Source organism: Lates calcarifer, linkage group LG12 (genome assembly GCF_001640805.2).
Source record: "Lates calcarifer isolate ASB-BC8 linkage group LG12, TLL_Latcal_v3, whole genome shotgun sequence".
Taxonomy (NCBI): domain Eukaryota; kingdom Metazoa; phylum Chordata; class Actinopteri; family Centropomidae; genus Lates; species Lates calcarifer.
This window is the reverse complement of record NC_066844.1, coordinates 14,214,751-14,240,198: the sequence shown is the minus strand read 5'-3', so window position 1 is coordinate 14,240,198 and position 25,448 is coordinate 14,214,751. Positions and strand designations below refer to the sequence as shown.

Genomic DNA, 25,448 nt, shown 5'->3' with positions numbered 1-25,448 from the left:
AGCAGGCAAAATTCTCTCTCCACCAAGAGCATGTCATCTCATACCAGCAGAGGCAGTCATCTTCGGTTGTTTCACCCGTGTGGCCACTGTGTAACCATGGAGACAGGGCTGTTATCATGTCTTTACACTCACTTGAAACTTTTAAGCCACTGCGGTCCTATTCAGTCTACCATTATGAGTTGGATTTGCTGAAAGTCATTCAGCAGTGTCTCCGGCATCTGTTTACCTGCACACAGCAAGACATACAGCTGTTCCACTCTGGTGTCATTTGTAAAGCAGCTAGAAATTCAGTGCAAGCTGCCTTCTCTTGCCAAGGATCCAAAAGCAAACAGCAGTGACACGATCCTAATTTTCATGAACATTCTGTCAAGAGAGATTACGCATGCCTCATCCTGCTGGGTTTTCTCCCCCAGAGAGAATAGCTTGTAAATATGATCAGGCTTTGGAGAATATTACACAACTGACTTACATTATATATTAAAATACTGTAGGTTTTTGTGCAAGATGGAAATTAGAACACATTTACCCCTAGTATTTTTCTAGATAAGAAGAGCCAGTAATTATGATAATATCCCCATTTTAAGGTCTGGTGTGATTATTGATCCTACAGGAACATGCTTTTTTCAGTCAAAGGGAGTTATTATCCTTGAACATGACACACTTAGTGAATTAATCTGCTTTTATGTCACATGTCTGCAATCATCAGGATATGACAATGTTTTAACCTCTGTTTCTGCAAGGATCTTAGATTTTAGATTTTAGATTTTAGCTACAGCTTTCTCTCTGTAGAGTGTCTATCAAGTTGTGTTTTATCTAAAATGACTTTGCAGCCATTAATTAATGACTCATTTGTACCAGCCACATCATATTTTGTAATGATTGTTGAGGTGGAACAGCTAACTTGTCAACTTTGCGTTTTATTCTTTCTGTTAAAGCAAGCTTAGTATGTATGAGTTGCAAAGATTATTTTATTCTTACAAAACTCCATTGCACAAAAATACTGTACATCTACAACATCCCCCCACCCATTAAAGCACACACACAAATACACATGCCTTTACTCAAAATATGATGCTTTTCTTTTACTCAGCTTACAGGAGAGAGTGTGGCTGTCAGATCAGGGTACTATACTTCACACTGTTATTACAAATCCTGTTTGAAACACATGCATACTGATCAGCTTTCTGCCCTAAACTACCACAATACCATGCTTCCTTTTGAACAGTAGAGCTATATTCATAGGTTTCGTCAAACAAAGAGACATTAAAAAAATACATTTTAAAATGCATTCATTTTATTAACATCTAAAAAATAAACAAATAAAAAATCAGTTAATGACTGACTACATGTGCCGTACTGTTTTCAAATTATATATAGTTTTATCTCTTCCAGCACTAATGACTGAGAGGTTCAGAGTGGTTAAAGGTTGTTTTAGTTCAACTTTTTCAATATAGTTAATTCATGCAAATTAGCCATGGGATGTAACAAGCTCTCTGATTGGTTAGAGAGCTGCACCTGCGTCATACCCGAGCAATCTTTTTCCAACACTGGCCCCCAGAAGAACCTTTTAGGAACATAAGTATGTGTGCTTGCACAATCCCAATTTGCACCGGTTTACTTTGTTTTACAAGTGCAATTTCCAACGTGTCTCAGAAGCCTTACATGGGGAAGCTAAAAGGAGAAGCTAAATGATTAAGCTAATCAAATAGCTAATAGGAAAAAGAAAAAGCAGTGGGGAAATGGAAATGCAAATGGGAAAGGAAATTGCCCTTTAAATGCTTAATTAAAATCTGAATTCTTAATTCAGTTTGTGAATCCAGTTATTTATTTCTCTTTTTAAACTACATTTTCAAATAGTTCTTAAAATTCCATCATTTATTTATGAATTCATTCATGCATTTTTAAATTATCTTCTTATTGACTGTTTTAAGTTGTTTTTGTAAACTGCTTGTGCTTTTTATTATTCAATTTTTTTTATTTTCCATTAAAATATCAAATAATGAATTGCTTTGTAATTAAGTCTGCTTATTTAAATGTTAACAAATTAACTTGTAAAAAAAAAAATGTATTAATGCTTATTTTTATTGTCTGCCCCCGGAACACATGTGGTTCTCCAAAGTTTTTGTATTTTTCCTGATTATGAAATTTTTTTTTTTTTTACTTGAAACAAAAACATAAAAGGGTGAACTAGTATAGTGGGCATTTTGATTTTTAGGCCCTTAGTAACTTTTAAAGGCGATAAAGCTGATCTACATAATCTTGTAACCATGCCTGATTCAAATAATTCTATCAGCACTGTGTGTTTTTGTATTCACTGATGACCAAGGAGAAAAAATATAATACAGTATACTCACCTTATGATGGGGTGATCTGTCATTGACACCCATTACACAATGCAGGCTGGACCAAAGAAAACACGCCCACTCATTTTCTTTGACTAATTAATCTTGTCTCATTTTTAAATATCACCAACTATTAAAGCGCATTCTATTAATTCTTTTGTAAATAAAACAAGCAATGTGTAGGATGTGAAGTATTTCTACCAAAACAATGTCCTTGAATGATTTTTTTGTATGTATGAAATCTTTACAGCCTTTGAGGTTGCAATGGATTTACTGATATTGATAAACAATGTTTGATGCACATTGCACCAAGTGTATTGGCACTTGGTGCAATGAGCCACTGAAACATGACAGATTATTCCTTTAAATCTGCACCAGAATTCCCTGGATGTGGTCTCAGACAATTACCGCTCTCAATCAACAGGAGTTTGCCTCAGCACTGAGAACATGCAAAGTGCAGCAATAAAACAATGGAATCTAACTAATGAGTAATATTTCAATCAGAATCTAAAGCACTAATTTAGGTTACAATGTGTATCCATAATAAATTGGTTTGAGATTTAAAAAATTGACAAAAAGAAAGTAACTTGCACACAATAGTAACAACAGTATGGCTTCTTACAAACCACACTGTTGTCTATGAGCTTCTTTTAAACCAAGAGTCCTTATTGCTTATCATTATGTCATGTTTGGAGCATTTAATTGAAAATCACCAGCAAATGAAACCATATTGTTTATTCTGTTTGGCCAACAATTCAAATTTGAAGTCCAGTTGAATCATAACAGTGCCACGGTACTGCCAAAATCTCATTCTCTGTCCTGTTGTCTTTGTCTCAGAAATGAAAGCAGTTTCATGCAAACAGAGTGTGCTCTGATGACTGAGTGGGAGCCCAAATACTGATTTTGAAGCAAATCTGGATTAGTTGATTCTTTAAGAACCAAATGCTTTTTAGGATTAGACAGTAGAGATCAGGATGGGTGACTATGGTGAAATTAAGTTAGTGATTATCAACTGAACTGCAAATTAAGGTTCATGTTTAAAATTCCAGGTATATGTATGTATGCACATACATATGTACACATAAGACACATAATGCTTTTGCCTGCCTGAGGTTTTATGTGAGCATTTATTGTAATGGTTCATGACTGAATAAAAACCTTGAGCAGCTGTGCTGTATACAGCACACTGGAATACTCATGCACATGCACACACTCACAGCTCAGACAGTTGTAAAATGTGCATAAAGTTCACAGATTTTTCATTGGAAGTGGTGAGTAAGAGGAAATATTTAAAGTAGGATTAATAGAGAACATGATGTGACCGTGTGTAATGTACTAATGTTCTCATTTCAACATCGTTAACGGTGCAGCAGCACAAAATAAATCTGCAAAGAGACGAGACAACCATCACATTAAATAACACAAACTGATACAATATCATTGTTCCATTTTCTAGGCTTCTCTCCAAAGCAGCAAGCGTTGGAGAGAAAACTTCTCTTTGATTTCACACCAAGCCTTCAGACAACAACAGCTCTGCAGCAGTCCAACCCCATCAGTTTCTATCCCCTCCAAGAACCTCGTAACACACTTCTAACAAGCAGCGGCATGGTGCCCTGGCCATGAAGTCTCTTCATGCTGTTGAGTTTTATTTGCTCTCTCCGAATAAAAGAGAATTTAAATGAACATGCGCATAGCTTTCGAGATTGGACTTGGATGGAGAGCTAACAAAATCTAAAACTGGTTATCTTGTGAAGAATGAGGAGGCCTGTGTACACGACTGAATCGTTACTTCCTAACTGGCTTTCGTGTGTTAAACTGCGTTGTGCTGATCTGATCATTGTTTCCAGCTGAAAAAACAGTGGAGGGAGCCAGGTCGTTTCATACATATGAGTTTGCCCTGCCTTTGGACAACATTAAACCCTTCCACTGCAGTATTCCTGTTTTTGCTGACTCACTGGTTCAGCTGAATACCAAAACCTACTCATCCAGAGTTCCAGTTATGGCAGTTAGTCACAAGATCGAGACAGCAGATCTGTACTGCTCTGTTATATTAAAACACTTACTTCTTGTTTGAAATTACTGAGCTTATTCTGCAATTATATTATTGTTATCTTGCTTTTCCCTATGTATATTTTATGCAAATCTCAGCATCATACTTGATCTTTTATGTAACTTATTTTGATGTATTTTGCTAAAAAGTGCAGCCTTTGCACTGCCCCACTCCCCATAGATTGAGGCGATTTCATTAGTGAAAAGACATCACATAGAATGAATCTAAACCACGCTGATACCCACATCTTCATCACACATGCATTGCCTTTGAGCAATGTATTCATCATGCCGCATTCAGTTTCAGTTGTGCTGGACTTCAGACAAAACCCTCCAGATCTGCCTTGTTTTAAACATCAGGCTCCTGGTGCAGCAGCAGCGGCAGCCTCAGCCCCCCCACCCCCCACCCCGTCAAAGACATTTTCATGCTCTGAACTTCCTATTTTCAGTTCAGTGAAATGATGATATAAGAAGCCTCCCCTCTCCCCGGTGGAGAATAGAGCTGTTCAAACTGAATGAGAAGAGAGAATAAAAGATGGAGCTAGCATGCAATGCTATGCACAGACAGCAGAAACTAATGATAGTATTAGACACAATCTATTTACTTTACACAGAGGAGGAAAACAACAGACTGGTTGAGAGGACAAGAAGAAAAAATTGTTGTCATTTTAGTGTTACGGAAAATGTGTTGTGCTTTTGTGCCTGCAGTCTGTAGAAGAGACCTTGATCTCTTTGCCAGAAAGAGATCAAGCTCACACAGATGAGTGTGATGAGACCTCGTTGCATATAGATGGCAATATCTGTTGGTCTGTCAGTTGGTCCACTGCTCTGATCCAGACTGAAACAACATCTATTTATGATCTTCAGAAGAAGAATCCTGATTAAACATCTAGCGCCACCAGCAGGTCACTTATAAATTAAAATACCTCAGCATCTACTGAATGGATTAGCACACACTTTTGGTTTTCAGTGTCTTGAGAAATATAGGATGGAATGCCATGAAATTTGGTAACAACCTCTATGATCACGTCATTCTAATTCTAATGACTCTGGTAATTCCTTTTGGACTTTTCCTCTTGTCAGCTTTTTCACTTGTCAAATGAAATATGTTAATCTCTAACCTATAAGGGGATTGCCACCAAAGACATTCATGATTCCCAGAGGAATTTTCCTCTAGCGCTTTTCATGTAGCGCCATCATCACATCAAAAATTTTAATTAGTCAAACTCTCGTTTATGACCAAATACCTGTAAACTGATAATGTTTCCATCTGCCCCAGTGGTTATATGTGTTTAGTGGTAATTAGCAAAGGTTAGCATGCTAACGTGCCAGATTAAGTTCAGGGTGAGCCAGCTAAGCATCAACATGTAACATTTAGCTCAAAGCACCACTGTGTCTCACAGAACTGCCAAAGATTTTTTTTTTGCCTCATGTTATTTAAAGGACATCAGCTGAAAGCTTAGCCCTCGACTAATCTCAGAATTAACCAGAAATAATTGTTGTTATTTTCCTCTGGTCTCTCTCCATCTCCCTCTTGTGCATTTTACCAAGCAGATTCATAAAGAACATTTGTAACATTTTCAACTTGTATAGATATATCTTCTAAATGCACGTCTTTGATGTTCTTCCATTGACTTTGCATGCATCAGCTTGAAGCTTGTGCATAACATCTTTCAATCGGCAATTAAAAAAACATTAGCCGTACGGTGCAACCGCTGGAGTTCATAAAGTGACTGACATCCTGGGTTTAAGCTTTTCTCCTTCCTAGAGACTGGTGAAAGCACATTTAGGTGGATGAGATTAGAGTCAGAGGTGGCTGTCGCTGCAGGTGACAACTTGATGGAAGCTGAGAGTATGAGACAAAGACAGAGATGTAGCGTACAGGCAAAGAACTAGCAGGAGTTTCTTCATTCAGTTAGTACGATTTTGCATCTTTCCAAGTTCAAGAGTCAGTCAAGAAAAGAACTGCTAATATTACTGCAGACACAAAGCTGATGATGTCATATCTCTCACAGCAGATCAATATGCTCTTTCTCTTGTAGGTAGTTAGGTGGCAGGGGCAATGTAATGTGACTGTCATCTGGATCTATCTGTGTTAATAATTTACAAGATGGATCTGCACTGTTAACCCTCCCTCAACATACTTACACTTACACACACACACACACACACACACACACACACTATTAACCAGGGACTCAGGGTGGTTGTCATTAAAATGTAGGAGACGTACAGTGAGTCTAATGCTGTGTCTAACAAGACAATTATGTAATACCAAATGTGATACAGAAATGTCATGGTTGTGAACCAGTGTGTGTATGTTGGATGATATAGAATAAGACTTCTGCTGTGGTTCAGCTACAGTGCCACACAATTCTCCTCAAGTTGGCCACAGGAAATAGTTCATGCCACAGTGGGAAGGCATTCACTGTGGCATATATTGTTTGCTTCCAAAGATTATCAATTTACAGTCTCAGTCAGTTTCATTAATGGGCTTTCTTGAATTTACCGCTCATAATTTGTGTCTCTTTTGTGCTATCAATTTCACAGTCAGCACTCTGAAGGGACTTTCAATTAGTATGAGCTTGACATTAAAACTGAGCCCACTTTATTTATTCCTGCCTTTAGATGATAATATTTCATGTAATGTCGATTTTATGTGTGGCAATTAAAGTTTCTGTCCACTGAAGCAGCATGGAGGAATTGAAAGCTAATGAGATTGGCTCTGAAAAGACTTCTGTGTTGTGGAGGAGGGGCTGGGCCACAGGGTCTCCTCATGTAAACAAGAAGTGTTATGGAGTCAGCATCACATTATTAAGCATTTACATTATGGTTGCATTAAAGATACAACATGTGAAACTAATTTGATTATCTGAGTAATATGGTATTATTCACATACAGTTACTGCCAATGATTAAGGCATAATATAGTTGTTAATCCCAATGTTCAGATATGGCACCATTAAACACCCTGTGTTTATAATTTTAGGTTATTATAATATATTTCAGACTATTGTGATGGCATGTTTTTGTTTGTAGAAAAATGTTACAGTACTGGTAAAAAGTAGTTTATGTCTCTCAGCCCATTCATCTCAGTGTCTCCTTGTTGGATCCATTGGTCAGTGTTGAGCCACACCTGTGTCTTTTTTGATTCTTCTACTAGGGCGAACCTAAGGTGGAGATTTTGTAATTTAACATGTGGTGGCTTCAAAGTACATCAACAAGTAAGGATTTATATTAGGGGAGCTAACTGTGTTATTTTTTGCTGAAAGGATCAGTCAATTGACAGAACATTAATCACCAAATTTTTGATACTCAATTCATTTTTGAAGTCATTTATTGATTTAATGTCATTGAAATTTGAAATCACCTTGGAAGACATAACCATGGGCTCTGGAAACTTGATGGGAATTCACTATTTTCTAACTAGACTAAATAATTAATCAGTTATTGGACAAGGACCACATCTCACAGAGGGATTATCTTATTATATATCTTTATTATATATTATGTATTATATTATAATAAATTGCAAGGTATCCCATATCACATCCCTGCAAAATGTAGAGTTGTAGCATTTCACAGGGCCCCTCTTGCAGGAATGCTCTCTATGTCCATGAAAAACCATGAACGAGATAACTCATTGTTTCATGCTAATTGCCATGGTCAGAACAGTACACTTTACTGTGGTAAGCTACACAGCGGCTCCGCTGCAGTCATGTCTCCATATGCACAAAACAAAACATATTATTTTGTTAACTTGTTTTTAATAAAGGAACTTAATGTTACATCTACAACAGAAAAGAAAAATGAGAAATGAGAGCTGGTTTCAAAAATTATAAAATAATTATTATTATAAAATAAAACAAGTACTATACTTCCTGTTAAAACAGAGAACATTCCCTTTTATAGTAAACATTATGAATACTAATAATCAATAATTAGGATGTTTAGTATGTATACATAATTAAATAGCAAATACAAATTAGCATATACTCTATATAATGCTGAATGTGTTAACTTGTACCCTTCAAAATAAAAGAGATTTCATACAAGAATATCCAAGAATTTAACTCATGCATTATTCATGGTGACAGCATACACACTATTAGAGCTGCAGCTTGATTAATATTGGTGATTTCTGTGGAGGAAATGTAATGCTTTATTTTCAAGTCGAAACTTTGCAAAGTGTTTCTGTATGACATTTTTTAAAAATTGTTTACAGGACAGTAATGAAAGCACCATACATAGTAAATGACATGGCAAGGAATCATTTCTGGTCCAAACTGTATGTGTTTGTGTGGATGTGTGCACATATGCAGACATATCAAGGTTGTGTTCACCATTAGACACACTTCACCAGGCTTCTAAGCAGTTGGATTAGATGAACTCTTCACCATAGAATTAGAGCTGTATCTGTAATTAGGGCATTCAAGATGTGCTGTTACCACCTTATGCTGCGATTCACCACACTCACACCAACACTCTCCAGCATGGGACTAAAAATGACATTAAGGTACAGGAGTTTTGACAGCAGAGACATTTCTTGGGCTAAAATTAGATACACTGGCTACATCCGTTGCAAATAGGAAAGGACACAAATGTTCATAGTACAGTACAGTATATGGATTCACACTGTAATGCATTTGTGCATGTGTGCATTCAGGCATGAATTCATCTATATACTCACATGTACTATTCTCCCTCAGGATTGTCTGTAGCCGTTTTGTTAAAACAAGCTGGCATTTGTTTTCACAAACTCTCCACAGAGAAAGCACTTCTGAGTCATCTTACCTGAAGAGTAATATACAGTATATATAGACTGCCCAGGTCACACTGAAGCACCCTCAAGCAGCCATATTGGAGGTCAACAGTGGACACGCATTCGTGGGTGGACTGCATTTCTAAACATATAATTTGGCCTCACAGCAGGATTCAGATGTCACAGTGATGTTTTTGTCCTCCTTCTGTGGTTGCTTAACCGTTTAATACATATTCAATACATTTTATTATTTGTAAGCTAATTGTTATCTAACTGCTCAATTTAGAACTGTCAGTGACATAACTGTCACTGACTAGTTGTAAGCATATTTAAATGCATCAGATAGTAGTAGCATGTTACTGTATGATTCTGGTCATTGGCTACATTGTTAAATTAGCCAATAAGCATGCTAGCCAACCATCTAGGTTAATTTTCACTCATGCACCTCAAGCTACAACTCATTGTTTTGGAAAAACTGCGCTAAAGACACTATCAGTACATTATGCACATGATCATAGCACATGGCATTTCATTTTGTATTACACTACTACATCTAAGCAGTGTGTCTCTATGATCCTCTTGCTTTTCCATGACTATATGTTGCTTTTTGTTATTTTGATCATGAATGTGACACTACTCTGCAGAGTATAGACTAAAATATAGTATAGAATAAAATATATGTAGTTTAGAGAATAATATAGATCCAAATCAAAACTGACAGAAAGGCAGCACTGAGAGAAATAGGTGCAATTACAAATCTGTCTGCTGGCTCAGCACCACAGACAGTGCCATGGATTTATCAATACACAGCACAGTTAGGCTACAGATATTTCAGAACCATGGCCAGGGCCATAGATTCTAACTTGCACAAACCTCAGTCAGAAGAAAGATTGACTAGTTAGACAGACAAGACTTACATATTCCCAGTTATGCTTTGTTACTTTGGCATTTCAAATCCCAGTAGAAATTAGATGATTGGTCAATATCAGATTAATCTCTCTGTTTTCAGTTGATAGACAGGTCCAGGATGTGCTAACTTGCTGCAGGGGCTTGAGATGGGGTGAGACAGTTGGCCTCTACCAAAAGAGAACAAATGCAACTCCAGATTATTCTACAGTTTTCTTATTCACATGTTATGTGTTTTTAGCTGGCTTGCTAACATTAGCCAGGCAAAGAGGACTTCCTGGAGAGCTGTGTGCAGTCACAGAGGCTAAGGTAGCATTAGCTGATGCATGGTCAGTAACTCCTTCCATACTGTAGCTTGTTAACAATGCTGTTTGCTGTGCTAATACAAAGATGACATGTGGTGTGAAGCTTGAGCTTCAAAGTATTCTGACGGATGGTGAGTAATGAAGTACAGTAAAGTGATAACATACTTTTGCTGATAATACTAAGTAAGTAAATGGACATAGATTATGAACAAAATAACTTAAATCCTATCCCAAAAATCTCCACACAGCAAATTTTAGAATGCAGGAAATGAAACTTCCCCCCCTTGGCAACCCAAGTTAAACCCACAATTACCATTCATGCACTAGTAGCAGAGTCAGCTTATCTGCTTGCTTGAATCAGTTTAATAATTTATGTAACAAAACCACAGCATCTCATATTCACAATGTCTTCATGACTTGCAGGTTAAACAGACAAAATGCAGCAAAAAGCTTTTCTTTTTTTTTGGCCTGTTTAAATCTACACTTTACAGACACTAAAGCCAGATGCACTTACAGATACATTGTGGACAATTGTGTTAAAGGTGTGTCAGCTGTTTGTAGGTACAGATTCAAAGTATATGTGCCAAAAGGTAAAAAGCTACCACTGCATGTTGCAGTATTCAGTCCGCTCTGAGACAATGCATCCTAATTCTGTAATACACACAGGCTCCGAGAGCTCTTCACTGGCTTTATAATAAAAAATAAATAAATAAATATTATTGATAACATAAATATAATTGATTTTTAAAAAAAACCTGTGTACTTTCCTTCCCAATTAAGTCTGTGCTTTTTGTCTCCCCACTGAAACAGAAAAGTAATGATATGGCAGGCAGCAGGTGTAAGTCCTGGGGGTGTGTGACATATCGATTATAGACCTGTGACTCTGTTACAGTAAATGTGACAAGATTCTACAGTCTCACCTCCCCTTTTAGAAGCTGTTGTAAGAAGGGGCTGTAATTTGCCTTGTGATTCTTGTAAAGTGCAAGGCTAAGCCTGTGTTCAGTCGCTCCGAGTGATGGCACAGGAAGCCAGAAGGAAGTGGGAAGGAAGTGAAGTGGAGAAGAGTGAGGGTTTTCTCAAGCTCCCTCTCAGCTGAAGAAGCCTCTGCAGTGTTTTCTCATTCAATACAGCAATATGAGGCAGATTCAGAATGAATGACAGCACATAGAGTGGGATTGTGATCATTTTCTAAAGGGGACTGAATGATTAGGGTTCACAGCCTTGAATAAGCCCTTGAAAAAAAACACATATAAGTTAGATTGCAAAGCCTCCAATCCTTGGTGATGTCTGGCAAACAAATGAGAGATGTAATGGATTCTTGAGAGGTTCGCTGTGTGTGAGACTGACACAGACACCGACAAGCAGTGCAGCGGACTGAACTGGGATTAGAAGAGGGCTGAGCAGAGAAGGCTGGTAATTATTACAGCACTGCCACAGCTGCCATGCTTCTGGCTGCTAGCACACTGTTAAGCAAGCGCCCTGGGACACAACGATTCCTCGATACAAGAAAGACACGAACCACAGGCCCAGTGAGACACACTGTGGAAAAGGAGACTATCAGCTATGAATAATTAATTCAACCATGTATGCTCCCACTTTTTAAAACCTTTGCCACCATCTTTATTCTGATCCCGCTCCATGCATTCTGCCAATTGGTGCAACTTTCCAGCTCTTCGTGTATTTCCGATCTGCTGTTGTTACCCTGCTCTTCTCCCCTCGTTACAGACTTCCTGGCTCCACTCTCCTCTGCTGGCCCTGCAAAGGTTGAAACAGCAAGCCTAATGTGCTGCATTGCAACTTTAATTAGTGTGGTAAAAAGCCCCCGAGACAGTGCATGCAAACTTTTATGTCAACATTTCCAAGAAGCCATTTCCCCTTAAAGTCCAATGTAAAAGACATAATTCTTGTGAGGTGCAGTAATGAGGCAGCGTGACGATGTTGCAGAATGTTGGTTCCTCTCTCCCCAGCGAGTTTCTGGAGAAGTGATTCCACAAATATGTTGGCTCACCACTGAATTAATGGATTTTGCACTGTATACTGTGAAATAATATAAATATAAAGTACTTTGATTTTATCTCAATCTTGAATGCCTATTTCTTACAGATAGATAGAACTATTCAGGGAACTGTGGAGCTGTAATTTTACTACCGCTGACAGAGACACTGCCAGGGTCATGTATCAACAGATTAATTACATATAGTAAATCTAAGCACTAATGGATTCTCCCATCTTCCCGTGGCTTGGCCCTTCATCCATAAAAGTTCACTCAGAGTCAGACAGCTTTGATATTAATGGGATTTCATTGTTACTGTATAGCAAGCAAAAACAATCATTAGCAAATTTTTAGTATTAGCTGCTGGGCTGCCTCTTTGTTGTCTAGATGACTTACTTAAGACTGTGGCTTCCCTGCACCTGCACACCACTCATACTTGGCACTTCTATAATGTGTTATGCGTCCACACCAGACTTGAAAATGTTTTATTTAGCACTTACAGTGTTATGTCTTTAAAATGCATGTGTTGTCCCACCTAAATGCCAAGTTCACACCTCCAGCCAAAATCTGATATGTCAAATATCACATAGAATCAAGTCATGTCAGAAGAGATTTACAGCATACTTGTGCGCATGATGTATTTTTAAATTGCTATTTATCTTTGACACTGCAGCTCAGTTTGACCTCTGGGATCAGGGTTAAGTGTTGTTTGCCACTTGCTCAACAAATGACATGTATTTGACATTATCATAAATAAACATGGGGGACAAGCTACAAACCAATATCAATGATTGACTTTTGAAAAAAAAAAAAAACAAAACACGAAAGATTTGTCTGTTGTCTGATCATAGTTTGAATTGTCTGATCACAGCTGGGCTACTTTAGTATTTGTTTTTTAGGATCTGAGTGTAATGGCTGATATAACCTGTTTACATACTGGTGTGATTGAAACTTCACTGAAACTGGAGCCCATGTATTATTGAAATGTTCTTTTACTTCCTTACATTGTGTACCTTGTTTCCTTTCAGGACTGCATCAGTGAAGGGCTTTCAAGTCAAGATAGAGCTGATTTGTAAAAGTCCAAATGGAAGTTGTTTTCTTGTTTTCTATTATCCTCCAGCCTTTCTGTTTGCTTAATAAGCATAGTTTCCTTGCACCATTTACTTGCAATAGCAACTTTTTTCACCAGAGGAGATGGCAAGAGGGAACTGTCTGAGTATCTTTCTCGCACTGGTCTCTGTTAAGACTTACACAATTGTCGCCATGCCAATTTGTGTTGACCTTATCTTCTCCTCTCAGCTGAAGGCGAAGCGCTATAGCAGTCTTTCGGGCAATCCCAGGAGATCAGCAGGGGATAAAAGAAAATGAATGTCAAGGATGTTTATTTCCTAATAGCTGGAGAGTCTGTCCCTGTGTTGCTAAAGCCTCAGCCAATCCCCAGGAACGGAGAGAAAGACTGAGCCTCGGAGGAGAGGAAAGATGATATTTTAGATGGCTGAGCTGAACCTTGTCAAAACAGAATTACTAGTTTGTTCGAAACCCTGAAGAAGAGTGTGTGCTCAGGGGAATCAACACTACTGAGAGAAACTGCTCACTTCAAACTTAATGTTGAAAGTTTTTTTTTTTCAATTATTAATTCTATTTTCTGTCTCCTGGGAGCAGTTTGACAAACTGTAAACACAACACTGACCTATAGTCATAGTTGTTATTACGGCACATTGCTTACTCACACATTTGACATGTCGGCGTTAATTTGGAGTCATGTTTTTGGCTACCCTGTGAATTTAAGTTCAATACTAATGCTTCTTTTAGCTCTGTTTTGGTCTAAACCAACTCCTGAGAAGAGTGAGAGTTTCTGTAGAGTTCCACCATGTTTTATTTTTATTTTATTTATTTAAAAAAAATAAATAAAAATAGCTGTCTAATATGGCTCCAAACTGGGTTGTTGGTGAGTGTGAACCAAAATGTTGAAAAGCTGAAAGATGCTAAAGATGCTCTATAGTGCCAAAGGGAAACTGCATTCAGGTGATAAACTGATCCATTTGTACTTCAAGATAAGGAGCAAAATTGATCATCCATTAAAAGTGCATATTTAATTTTAGAATTAGTAAATTATTTGTTTTATCAATTAGTTTATATATAATTGTTGAAACACAGATGCTTAGTTTCTCTTCAGTAAATTTGTAATAGCCTACAGTCAGGTGTGATGCATTGGGTCTGATCTTTACTGTGCATCCTCATTTAGAGGCTGCTGAGCCAGAGGGAGAGTTAAGAGAATAGGGATGAATGAAGGACAGTTTAGTCAAAAACTAAACAACAAATTAAAGATTTACAAAAACAAGGACACACTTGTTCATCTCAGAGGAATTTCATGGTGAGATTAGTGCAAACAGCTGCTCCCTCACGTACAGAAAGGCTTACCATACCAAACAGGTACCAGGCAGGCATAGCCCCACATTATACCACAGCAGCAGGTAAAATAATCCCCCTTTCCGCTGCCTTAAAAAGTCTTGACAGAGTGCACACATGTGCTGCATTTAGCCTAATCCAAAACTTTGCCCAGACACAAGTGCTTCAAGAGCATTTCATCAATTTCAACAGGCAGAATGAAGAGAAAAACCTCATTTGTTCATCTCCTTGCCTGGCCTTAGGAGGCGCTGTGCTTGAGCCCACTTGATGATCTTTATCACTGTCCATCCTCTGTACTGTAAATCTTAACAGCATCTGCAGAAAATCCTTGGTGTTACAGCAGCGTGGCCCAAGCAAGCCCCACTGGCAGACCCAGGTCACACACTGAGCCATAAAGCATAGTGAGCCATCGATTGGTGCTCCTGAGGGATGGATAACAGTCAGAACATGGGGTGATAATGCTTGAATGTTGCTGATGGTGGTCAGTCCAAATGGGCCCATTATGCAGCCTCCGTTAGGTGATACAGCCAGCATCCTGCTCTTTTTGCTTGAATTGCTTCACAAATTCTTCATCCATTACATTAATCTACACTTTAAAAAAAAATGGCAGAGGCTGACCAAGATCCTTTGTAGAAGCACTTTAAGGTTTTTGCCACACTTTGGATTTATGGATGAATGCTCATGTCTCCATAGACTCTCTGTTTATTTTACAGGTTCATTGTGAACCTTCAATGACTGAGCTCAGAAAACATTGCAAAACCACAAAGGCACAGTTTATTTGCTGGATTACGTCTTTAGATTCCATCATCATCAGAAAAGCCTTTTTCTCTCCTATTTTTCCTTTCTATAATGTATATGTGAATATAAATGTTTTCTAGAATATTATAGATTTTTCCTGACATATTTCCTAATTCCTTTCCTCTGCCAGGCTCACCAACATTAAATCCACTGGTCCTGCAGAACTTTTGTCTCCTCTTTTGTACCAGAACTTCACTGAGTCAAAGCTTTTACCACGGAGAGACATGTACAGTATATTGAAAGTGTGAGAGAGAGACAGGGAGCCAGAGAAGGTCAGCTTCTTATGTCGACTCCACAACAGACTCCTGCCTCAAAGAAAAGGAAGTTCAGAGAGGGCACAGTTTTTCCTCAGCAATTTGAGACATCTCCGTACTGAACTTTGTTCATTTAAACTGGATTACGAGTCAGTGTGCGGAGCCACAGTGAACAGATTGCCCTTCTTACACATAATGCTATACTTCTCGTGCTGGCTGTGCTCATTTACATGTGGACATCCATCACCCAAACTGTCGGCACAGATGGATGTTGTGTGGCTAGGAAATAAATATTTCTTGCCCTTTATTCATCTAGGGAAATTTTTGCTGCGCAGTAGTTTTTCAGCACTGTTCTGCTGTGCATCCAAACAGCCCCAAATACAGAACATTCACACCAGCTCAGGACCTGTCAGTAAGTCTGTAGTGTTCTACTATAGGCCCCAGAGCAGTTTTACTGGTGTAATGAGTAGTGTAGTGCCTTATTCAAGGACACATTGCTGGTAGTTGTTGAAAGAGGCAACAACTGTTCTCCCACCAGACTTCTCCAATCTGTCCAGGGATTTGAACCTGGAGAACATTTAATCACACACTTGCTTGTTGTAGCTGATTCCATTCGCTTTTTTCTTTAGTTTTTTCTTTTTTCTTTTGGTTTTTGGCAAGTTATTTCCTTTGAAAACAATTTACTCACATTTAACTGGCTGTTGTAATAGCATTCAGCAGTCACCTCTTTGTTAAGTGTTAAATCACATGATGACTAGGGTTGGGCAATATTACGATTCTGCTCTCAAGAGAGATGTAGGAGATTTAGATTTGCAGAGACAGAGATAGAGAATATGTGGCAGCAGTATTAGGCCATTGTAGGCAATGAGCAGGACTGCTTTATGGCATTATTGACATTATTGGATAGGGATTTTTGCATCAGTGTAATGCAGTGTATACAATTGTTAGATATTTGATGTACCAAATTAATCAAAATGACTTCCAGTATACATATTTACAGTATATGGATATTGTAGCATAAACTGATTGTAAATTGATGATAACTGTGTTCAAAGTTTTACAGTGAGAGTCACGTGTTGATCGCAATTACATTTCCTATGAAACATATTTACCATTGCAGTTTAATAATAATAATAAAATTTCCAGGAGACAGAGTTGAAATTGAAGTTGGAGGTAGCAATAACTTAGCTCAAAGACTGGAGTACTACTTCCTGCTAGCACCTCTAAAACTCACAAATTAACATGTCGTATCTATTTTTCTTTAAATCTGTACAAAAAGTAAACCCATGTCTAAAAAGGACAATTTGTTGTTTCATGGGAAGTTAGGTGTTACACTTTCTGGCTGGGAGCTATAATACACACACACACACACACAAAAATACACAGTCTTAACTGCAGGGGAGCATGAATGTTTTATTGTTGCAGACTCCACAAACAGCTAATTTTGCCTTTGGTTTGACATCTCTGTTCCTGGCTGCACAATGCAGAAATAGTACTAAAAAAAACAAATCTTTTGCCTCCCTTGAAATACAAAAACAACAGCTCTAACTTAGCTGACTTTAAAACCTCTAATATTCAGGAAACAAAAAAACACGATAAAGTTGCATAGGCTGGTCTCAAATTTCATTCCATGCTGTTAGAGATCAGCACAGAGAGGCTGCACCGCAATTAGGTGTTCAAGTGTAGATGCAGAGCTCGTAAAGTACTTTAATTCCTCTCTGAGTCCTGGGGTGCTCTGCCTTTAATTGCTGGCTCCCTTTCTTGATTGGAAATGCTTCACTTGTTGCTGTGGTTGCCTCGCTGGGCCCCAGGATCATATTAACTGCTGCTCCTTCTGCTCCCTGACCCCTATGGTTTGTAACTTTCATCCCACTGAAAAGCACTGGTACATTCAGTCCAGACTCCTGCTTCAGCGCAAAACTGTTCCCCCAACTGTGATATTAGTTCTATAAATTAGACCCTAACATAAAGCTGATTCTGTGCAGCATACTCTAAGGCTCTGGCCTTTATTAATGCAGGATCATGAAAGACTGTTACAGGAAGTCAAACAATCAAGTGATAGTACCTCTGGTGGCTCTTTAGGTCTTACACTTTGGAAAGGCTTTCTCAGCATTACTGTTATCTATTATTAATTTCATTCTCTCACTCTTCTGTCTTTCCTTGTGTTTCTCTTACCACAGGTCAGGAGTGGCCATGCCATTTGGCTGTTTAACAATCGGGGAAAAGAAGGATTATAACAATCCTTCAGATGTGACAGATAAATATGACCTGGGTCAGATTGTTAAATCGTGAGTATCTCAGCAGCAGCTTGTAGAGCCAAACATTCATACAGAATACTGAATGATTTGTATCTTTTCTCAAAAAGCCATTATGATCTGTGTTTACAAGGTGCAATCAAAAAGTTCTGAGACTCTTCCTGTTGCGAATGAATGGAGTATGGCACAGTAATGTGCATGCAACAATTTTGAATCAGTATTCCACAGGACCTGTATTATACCTATTTTTTTGACCACTTGCACAGTGGAGGAGATTCAGAATGGCAGAGACACTGAGAGTGGTGTGTTGCTGGTTGACTACCCCCTTTAGGAAATTGCAACCAAATTTTTAGTCTGTTGCAGTTTTTGCTGTTATAAGTGCAGTCTCTGAACTTTCTGATCACACCTTGCATATTTCTGCAAATAAATGCTATCATGAAGTACTCTCTTTCAGGGAGGAGTTCTGTGAGATATTTAGAGCCAAGGACAAAACTACGATGAAAATGTACACATGTAAAAAGTTCCTAAAGAAGGATGGAAGGAAAGTCCGCAAGGCTGCGAAAAATGAGATCCTCATCTTAAAGATGTGAGTTGTTAATTGGCATTAATGTTCCCTTCAGTCCAAACAGTGTTTGATTAGTTTTGTGATGATAGTGTTTTCAAAAGTTTTCTATTTATGTTTTTTTTTTCATTTTCCTGTTTTGTCTTCTTAAACACTTAATTGACAACATCGATTTCTAAAAAAAAAAAAAAAAAAAAAACAGTCAAGCGAACCTCATTTTGCTGACAGATCACACTCAGCTTTGTTTATCAGAGGATTTTTTCACAGCTTCTCTGTGATTATCTAACTTTCCAGTAAAACCCGCATTAGCATAACCTGGGCCTTATCAAACAATTTGTCGCTGACAGCAGGCGAAGCAGTGAAGCGAGATGAAGATGAAGGTGTGATTTCTTTCTAAGAAGCCTTTCAAAACAGGGACTCACATTCTTCTGAAAATTACACTTTAGACACCACAATAACAGGGATGTGCACTGCTTCTGTTTCTCATGCTCCAATCACCGGGGGGGGGTTAGAGAATAATCAAATGGAATGACATTTTCAAAGGCTGTGAATAATTGCTGGCAAAACATCAAATGAATATAAAAATGCTTGAATATAGGCATTAGAAAAGAAAAGTGCTCATTCAAGTTCTAATTCTCATTAATTTATTTATATTACTTACAATGAAACCCACAGACTGTCAGTCACTTGTGCCAACAATTTGGTTTCTTTTCAGCAAGGAGATTTTGACACTGCTTTTAATGTGATTTACTAAAAGTCTACCTCAACTCAAAAATATGTTTTGATTATTATTACTTCACCTGGATGTTTGAGATTGACTGTGCAGTGGGATGTATATGCAGAGTTTGACACTAGAAGGCTGCTTTCACTTTCAGGATTTTGTGACATCATAACTCAGCTGTGGTCCAGTATACAGGTGTGATGTGGAAAGTTGAAACATCTTGTCTCTAGCATTTTAACTTTTTGGAGCTGTGGATTATAGCCAATTATAGTGAAGAAGACACCATTAAAGCAACATTATGCAACTATTTTACCTTAAAATAACAGCTCCAAAACAGTTTTGAGGGTAGACTGACTTGGAATAGGGGGAGTGGCACCACCTTGATTGATTCCTGAATGCTGGTTCTTGCACTATGTAACTTGGGTTAAGTATGATCTCCTGCAAGATGTGCTTAATGCTTGCAAAAACTGCATAACTAAGTCACACACAGACGAAGCTAGCTTGATAATTCTTTCTTTCATTTATTAACACCTTTGATGAAATTCCTGTAATTACCACTTGGGGCTGCAGAGAAAACATAAGACACTGAATACACAATTGTAAGATAGATAAATCACACTTAAATGTTTTGTTGAGCAATGAACCTACCAAAATATGAAGAGCTATATGAAGGAGAAATATGAAAAAATCATGTAGTAGAGAAACACGTAGCTGTCGTGTGTCCTAAATCTCTCCTCATTAGCTACTTGCTGGTACATTCACTGTCTGCCTTTTGATTTAAATACAAAATAAATGTATATGTGCTTTCAATCTCTATAATAAATTTCTATAATAGAACTGCTTTTTTCTAAAAATCCCACACTGCAGTGCTTTCCCTTTGCTCTTAATATAAGAGACATGTAAATTACATTATGAAACACAACACCTGTCAGTGATGCAAAATGAAAATGACACATAAATTGTCTCAGTTTTCCACTCAGGAAGTAACCAACTGGGTCTTGAATGAATGAGAAAGCGATTTCAGACACAGCTTCAGTCTCTTTTGACCCTATTCCTCGGTCAGTGCAATTTAAAATATGGCAGAATGGACCACAGAGGCATCAGGAGAATTTCCTCAACTTCGTGGGGGATTGATAAGCAAGAATATAACTCTTTAGCTGTTGTAGCTTTATGGGCTACATTCACCATGAGATTTCCCAACTGGTACTATTGTTTTCAAAGGCATGATCATGGTCATGGGCATAGTTGTCTGCTTATATCTGCTTATCTATGGATGGGAGCTGAACATGTAGGTCTCTGCCTTGTCCTCACGTCATCTCCTATATGATTCCTGACATCTCTCTCGCTCTCTGTTTCTCTCTTTGTCTTGTGCTTTGTGACACATCTCCTCAGGGTGAAGCATCCCAATATTCTCCAACTGGTGGACGTCTTCGAGACCAAAAAAGAATACTTCCTCTTTCTTGAACTGTGAGTTCAGATGTCTGATGAGCTCGGGGAAAAGGCTCTCTGCTTGTCTTTGCTGTAGCTCAGGCCTGCTCAACTGTATGTGTTGATTATACACTCGTGGGGAATGAGCTGTTGTAGCCTGAGGCCGTGTAGATATGAGAACTGAACTCCACTCATTTGGTATTCGGATATGATTGCTTGCTAGCTGCTCCATTCTCATCAGCATGTGTTCTTGGGGAATTTGATGCATTTCCATGGATATGCTAAACATAGAATGCTCATCCTGTCCTTTGAGGACACTTGATTTGTTTGTATAGGAATTCTGTTTGGAAAGAAAATGATCAAATACAAAAGAAACATCTATAGGGATGAGGCAGGTATGGTAGATGATATAATCTCATGCAAAGATTTTATTCTGGGAATGATTTAATTAACATTTCAAGATAAATATGCAATGAAAAAGTACAGAAATAGCTTTCTATATAATCAGTTCTTTTTGCCTTTGTCCTAATAGTCTTATTATTTTCTCCTCTTAACATTTCATCTCACAAAGCACACTTTTTTCTAGAATTGAAAAAAGATGGCTGAAATCCTCAAATGCTGAAATAAAGTCACATTCACAACTTTCAATAGCATACAAGTAACACCTTGTAAAGTAACACAAATAACCTTGTGTTTCCACAGTGCAACAGGCAGAGAGGTGTTTGACTGGATCCTGGATCAAGGCTACTACTCAGAGCGAGACACCAGTAACGTGGTGCGCCAGGTGTTGGAGGCTGTCGCCTACCTCCACTCCCTGGGTATTGTTCACAGAAACCTCAAGGTAAGATGCTTAAGTAGTGCAGGACTTCGAATATACTGACTAATCTGATGCTGTTGGCAGAGGTAGCAAAGACACAGTGATTGTGGTAACATCTCACTGTTATCAGCTGCTCCAACAATAAACCTTAACTGTGGACAAAAAATAAAAAAATACAAATAACAGACAGCAGAAACCATGCGCCTCTTCTCCATGAAATTAATTTCACTTTAATTAAACAGAGTAACCCGCCCAAGGTACATACAGCAGAGTAAAGCTGGCTGCCTGCAGTGTGCTGTTGCAGGCTCACAATACTATTGCCAGCTGGACCAAAAAGTCTTTTTCAATTTCATGTGTCTCAGATTTTTTTTTTATCAAATAAGATACTTTATCTGATTCTGCTGCAAGAAATCTAGTGCCATTCCAAAGAGCATTTCCACTAACATGAGATAATGGGAGGGGTCTACTTTTAACAAAGCAACTATGGGAACTATAACAATATGCAGCTGTAAATTTTAAGTATGCAGATTCGTACTAAAAATTTATTGGCATGTGTCAAGACAAGAAAAAAATATAACTGCCATGTTATTATTTACATATTATCTTGTCAGTTGATCACAAATGGCTCAAAAACCAAAAGTGTGTAAGTCATCACTGAATTTCTGTTGAGATACCACATATCAGCTGAAATTCATTACATTAGGCCAAAGACACACAGACGGTGAAGCCTGTTACACACTGTTTGGTTGACCTCTGTGTCCTATCTCTTTAATCATGTCTTACCATTATTCAGAGAAAAACATAGCCCTGCTTCTCCATCTCCATACCTTTCATGCCTCCCAGTATGGGGCTGTCATCTTAAATGGAAATCAGTGCATTTCTTAAGTGGAAATATTTTAAATTTGGTCAAGGCATTTAGTCTTTAACCAATGACAATAAAATGACAAAATGAAACGGGATGTCTCTCATTTGATTTGTCTTTTTCTTGGCACTAGATAATTAAACTTTTAGATGTTTTCAGTCTCCTCATTACCTCTCTTAGAAAACGACTCCACCACTGAAATTAAAACTCTGCAACCTTGAACTGCTGATTAACTATGACAATGAAAGACCTTATGAATGAACATTGCATTAACAGTTGTAATTATAATATGTCATTATCCGTAGTTGGAGAACTTGGTCTACTACAACCGGCTGAAGCACTCGAAAATAGTCATCAGTGACTTCCATCTTGCCAAGCTGGAGAATGGACTAATCAAAGACCCCTGTGGGACACCAGAGTACCTGGGTGAGAATATACATTCACCATGTGGGAAATAAGACACGGTTATAGAGGCAGATTGGTAGAGAATGTCACATGCCAGACTGTTGTGGTGTTCATACTGCAGACATCTTTATGAAATTGCTGTGCTCTTGTGCAGCTCCTGAGGTGGTTGGCAGACAGCGATACGGTAGACCTGTGGACTGCTGGGCTACAGGTGTCATCATGTACATACTGTAAGTTGTGATGGGCAACATGAAGAGAGAAAGAGTTTTATTACATACTAGACCTTGATTAAAACATGATATATATATATGTGTGTGTTTTTTGACTCACAGTCCTCTTTGTTCCTTTGCTACCTCAGGCTGTCAGGCAACCCTCCTTTCTACGATGAAACCGATGATGATGATTATGAAAACCACGACAAGAACCTGTTTCGAAAGATCCTGGCAGGCGATTATGAGTTTGACTCTCCGTACTGGGATGACATCTCAGATTCAGGTACTTTTAGAAAAAAGTTAACACTGTGAAGGAACACAATGACAGCTTGCTGGGTAAACATTTCAAATTTGAGAGTTTTCCCCTCTTCTTACCTCTGGAGTGTTCAAACACAAGTCATATTTATGTTCCCATCCATCAGGAGAATAAACCCTTTTTTGTTGAGTTTCTTCTGTGTGATTTCTCTCTGACAGCTAAGAGTCTGGTTGCTCGTCTGATGGAGGTGGATCAAGACCAGAGACTGACAGCCCAGGAGGCTATAAACCATGAATGGTAGGCAGCAGAGCTTTGATATGTTGTGCAGCCCATTTAAATCAGAACAGTGTGATCAGTCTGTATTAATATGATCACAAAGGCTGTGTGAGATCAGACGTTCTTGCTTGTTTGACATGTCAATTAAAATTGTATTGGGAAACTTCATTTTAACAGGCTAATCACTGTTCATAATGCGTGCTCAGCATTTGTTAGGCAGCAAGTCACCATAGCATCATAAATGTTGCTTCTCTTGACAAAAAACCAAAGCTGCTTTCCACATCAGCCAAAATGAGTATAAAAGATGCTTTTAACCACAACGGCAATGTGGCTGTACAGATGGCAATGTCTGAAATACCTGAAATAACAGACATTCATGGTTTGCAGAGGACGTATCCTAGTGACTTTGGTGATCCAATGACTTTTACCTTGGTGCCACCAGTAGGTTGACATTTTCTGATTCCTGTTGAAATCTCCTGATGAATATTAGATGGATTGGCATCAGGGATACCACCTTAAACCAGTTCAAATTGTACGTAGTGTCAAACATAATCCTCTCTCCTCCTCTAATGTGTGGTGTTCCCCAAGGCTTTATCCACAGCCCTGTTCTATTCTACAGATATATACGTTTCCACTACATCACATATTATTGCTATGTGGATGACATGCAGATATATATTCTAATGCAAACCAGTTTCCACCAGCTGATTTCTTGTTTTTTTTTTCAAATCAAGCGCTGGAAGTCCCAGAACTTTCTTCAGCTAAATGAACATAAATCTGAACATGAACATAAATACAAAAAATGTATTTGGTCCTCCAAAGTCCATCTCCATTTTGCGGAGGAATCTAGGTCCCCGGTCAGCTAATGTCAAACCACTGGCATAGTCTTTGATAGTGACCTCTCATTTGACAAACCAGTCACAAAAGTTATTCATTCATGCTTCCTCCAGTTGAGGAGCATATAAAAATCAGGTCTGTCTCATGCCTACATGCCTTTATACCATCACATCTGTACTACTGCATCTTGCTGTATGCAAGCCAAGCAGAAAAACAATCTCATGCCTGCAGCTAGAACAAAGTACAGCCGCTTGACTTTTATTCAAGGAGACATGATCATATCACCCCTGTTTTAGCCTCTCTTCACTGGCAAACAGTCAGTTTTAGAGTTGATCTGAAGATTTAATTGATTACAGTTATAGCACTTTATAGGCTGGCTCCTACTTACATTACTAAATTACTGCTCCTCTACATGCCAGAGTTCAGCCTTTGATCTTCAGGCAGGGCTCTTCTATTATTATTTTTCGCTTAAACCTGCAGTAACCATTTTTTTGGCAACTTAGAGGCTGTGGAAGAAAGTCATGAGCACAGCAATAATATGTCATCTCTTAAGTTGATACTTCTTGTTGTTAATACTTGTTAGCAAACGGTTGCTTATTTACACCTCATAACTGTGTGATCTGCTGTTTGGTGCTGAGCAGAGACTGTACAGCAGGGGTTCCAGCAGGTTTTTTTTTTTTTTTTTCTGAAAACAGCAGCTTGCTGCAGCCAAAAATATTGCTGAGAGCAGTGAGAGCGAACTAAAACAATACAGCTATGAGAGGGACAGCTGATCAGGGTGCTGAAAGCTCCATAAAGCCGCGGAGAGCTGCAGATTGGGATGATAATTCTCTGTAGGTTCATGACTACAAGCAGCCCCTCTCACATAGTCACACTGTTTCTGCATTGTCATTTGATACATCGTCATTATAAAAATATTGATTTATAAATATTATATTATCTACTAAATATCGGCATGTTAACATTTTCATTAATAGTGTGCAGTGAGCACACATTACCA

General features: G+C 38.3%; 1 protein-coding gene across 1 annotated transcript in view; it reads left to right on the top strand.

Moving 5' to 3' along the window:
* The window catches only part of camkvb (CaM kinase-like vesicle-associated b), a 39,452-nt gene that overhangs the window by 10,271 nt on the left and 3,733 nt on the right, over positions 1-25,448 (top strand). The window contains exons 2-9 of the mRNA XM_018679957.2: positions 17,998-18,105; positions 18,527-18,658; positions 20,748-20,822; positions 21,486-21,624; positions 22,768-22,888; positions 23,022-23,097; positions 23,226-23,362; positions 23,554-23,632. Coding sequence (XP_018535473.1) covers positions 18,011-18,105; positions 18,527-18,658; positions 20,748-20,822; positions 21,486-21,624; positions 22,768-22,888; positions 23,022-23,097; positions 23,226-23,362; positions 23,554-23,632 — 854 coding nt within the window. The 5' untranslated portion in view covers positions 17,998-18,010. The remainder of the gene's footprint in view (positions 1-17,997; positions 18,106-18,526; positions 18,659-20,747; positions 20,823-21,485; positions 21,625-22,767; positions 22,889-23,021; positions 23,098-23,225; positions 23,363-23,553; positions 23,633-25,448) is intronic.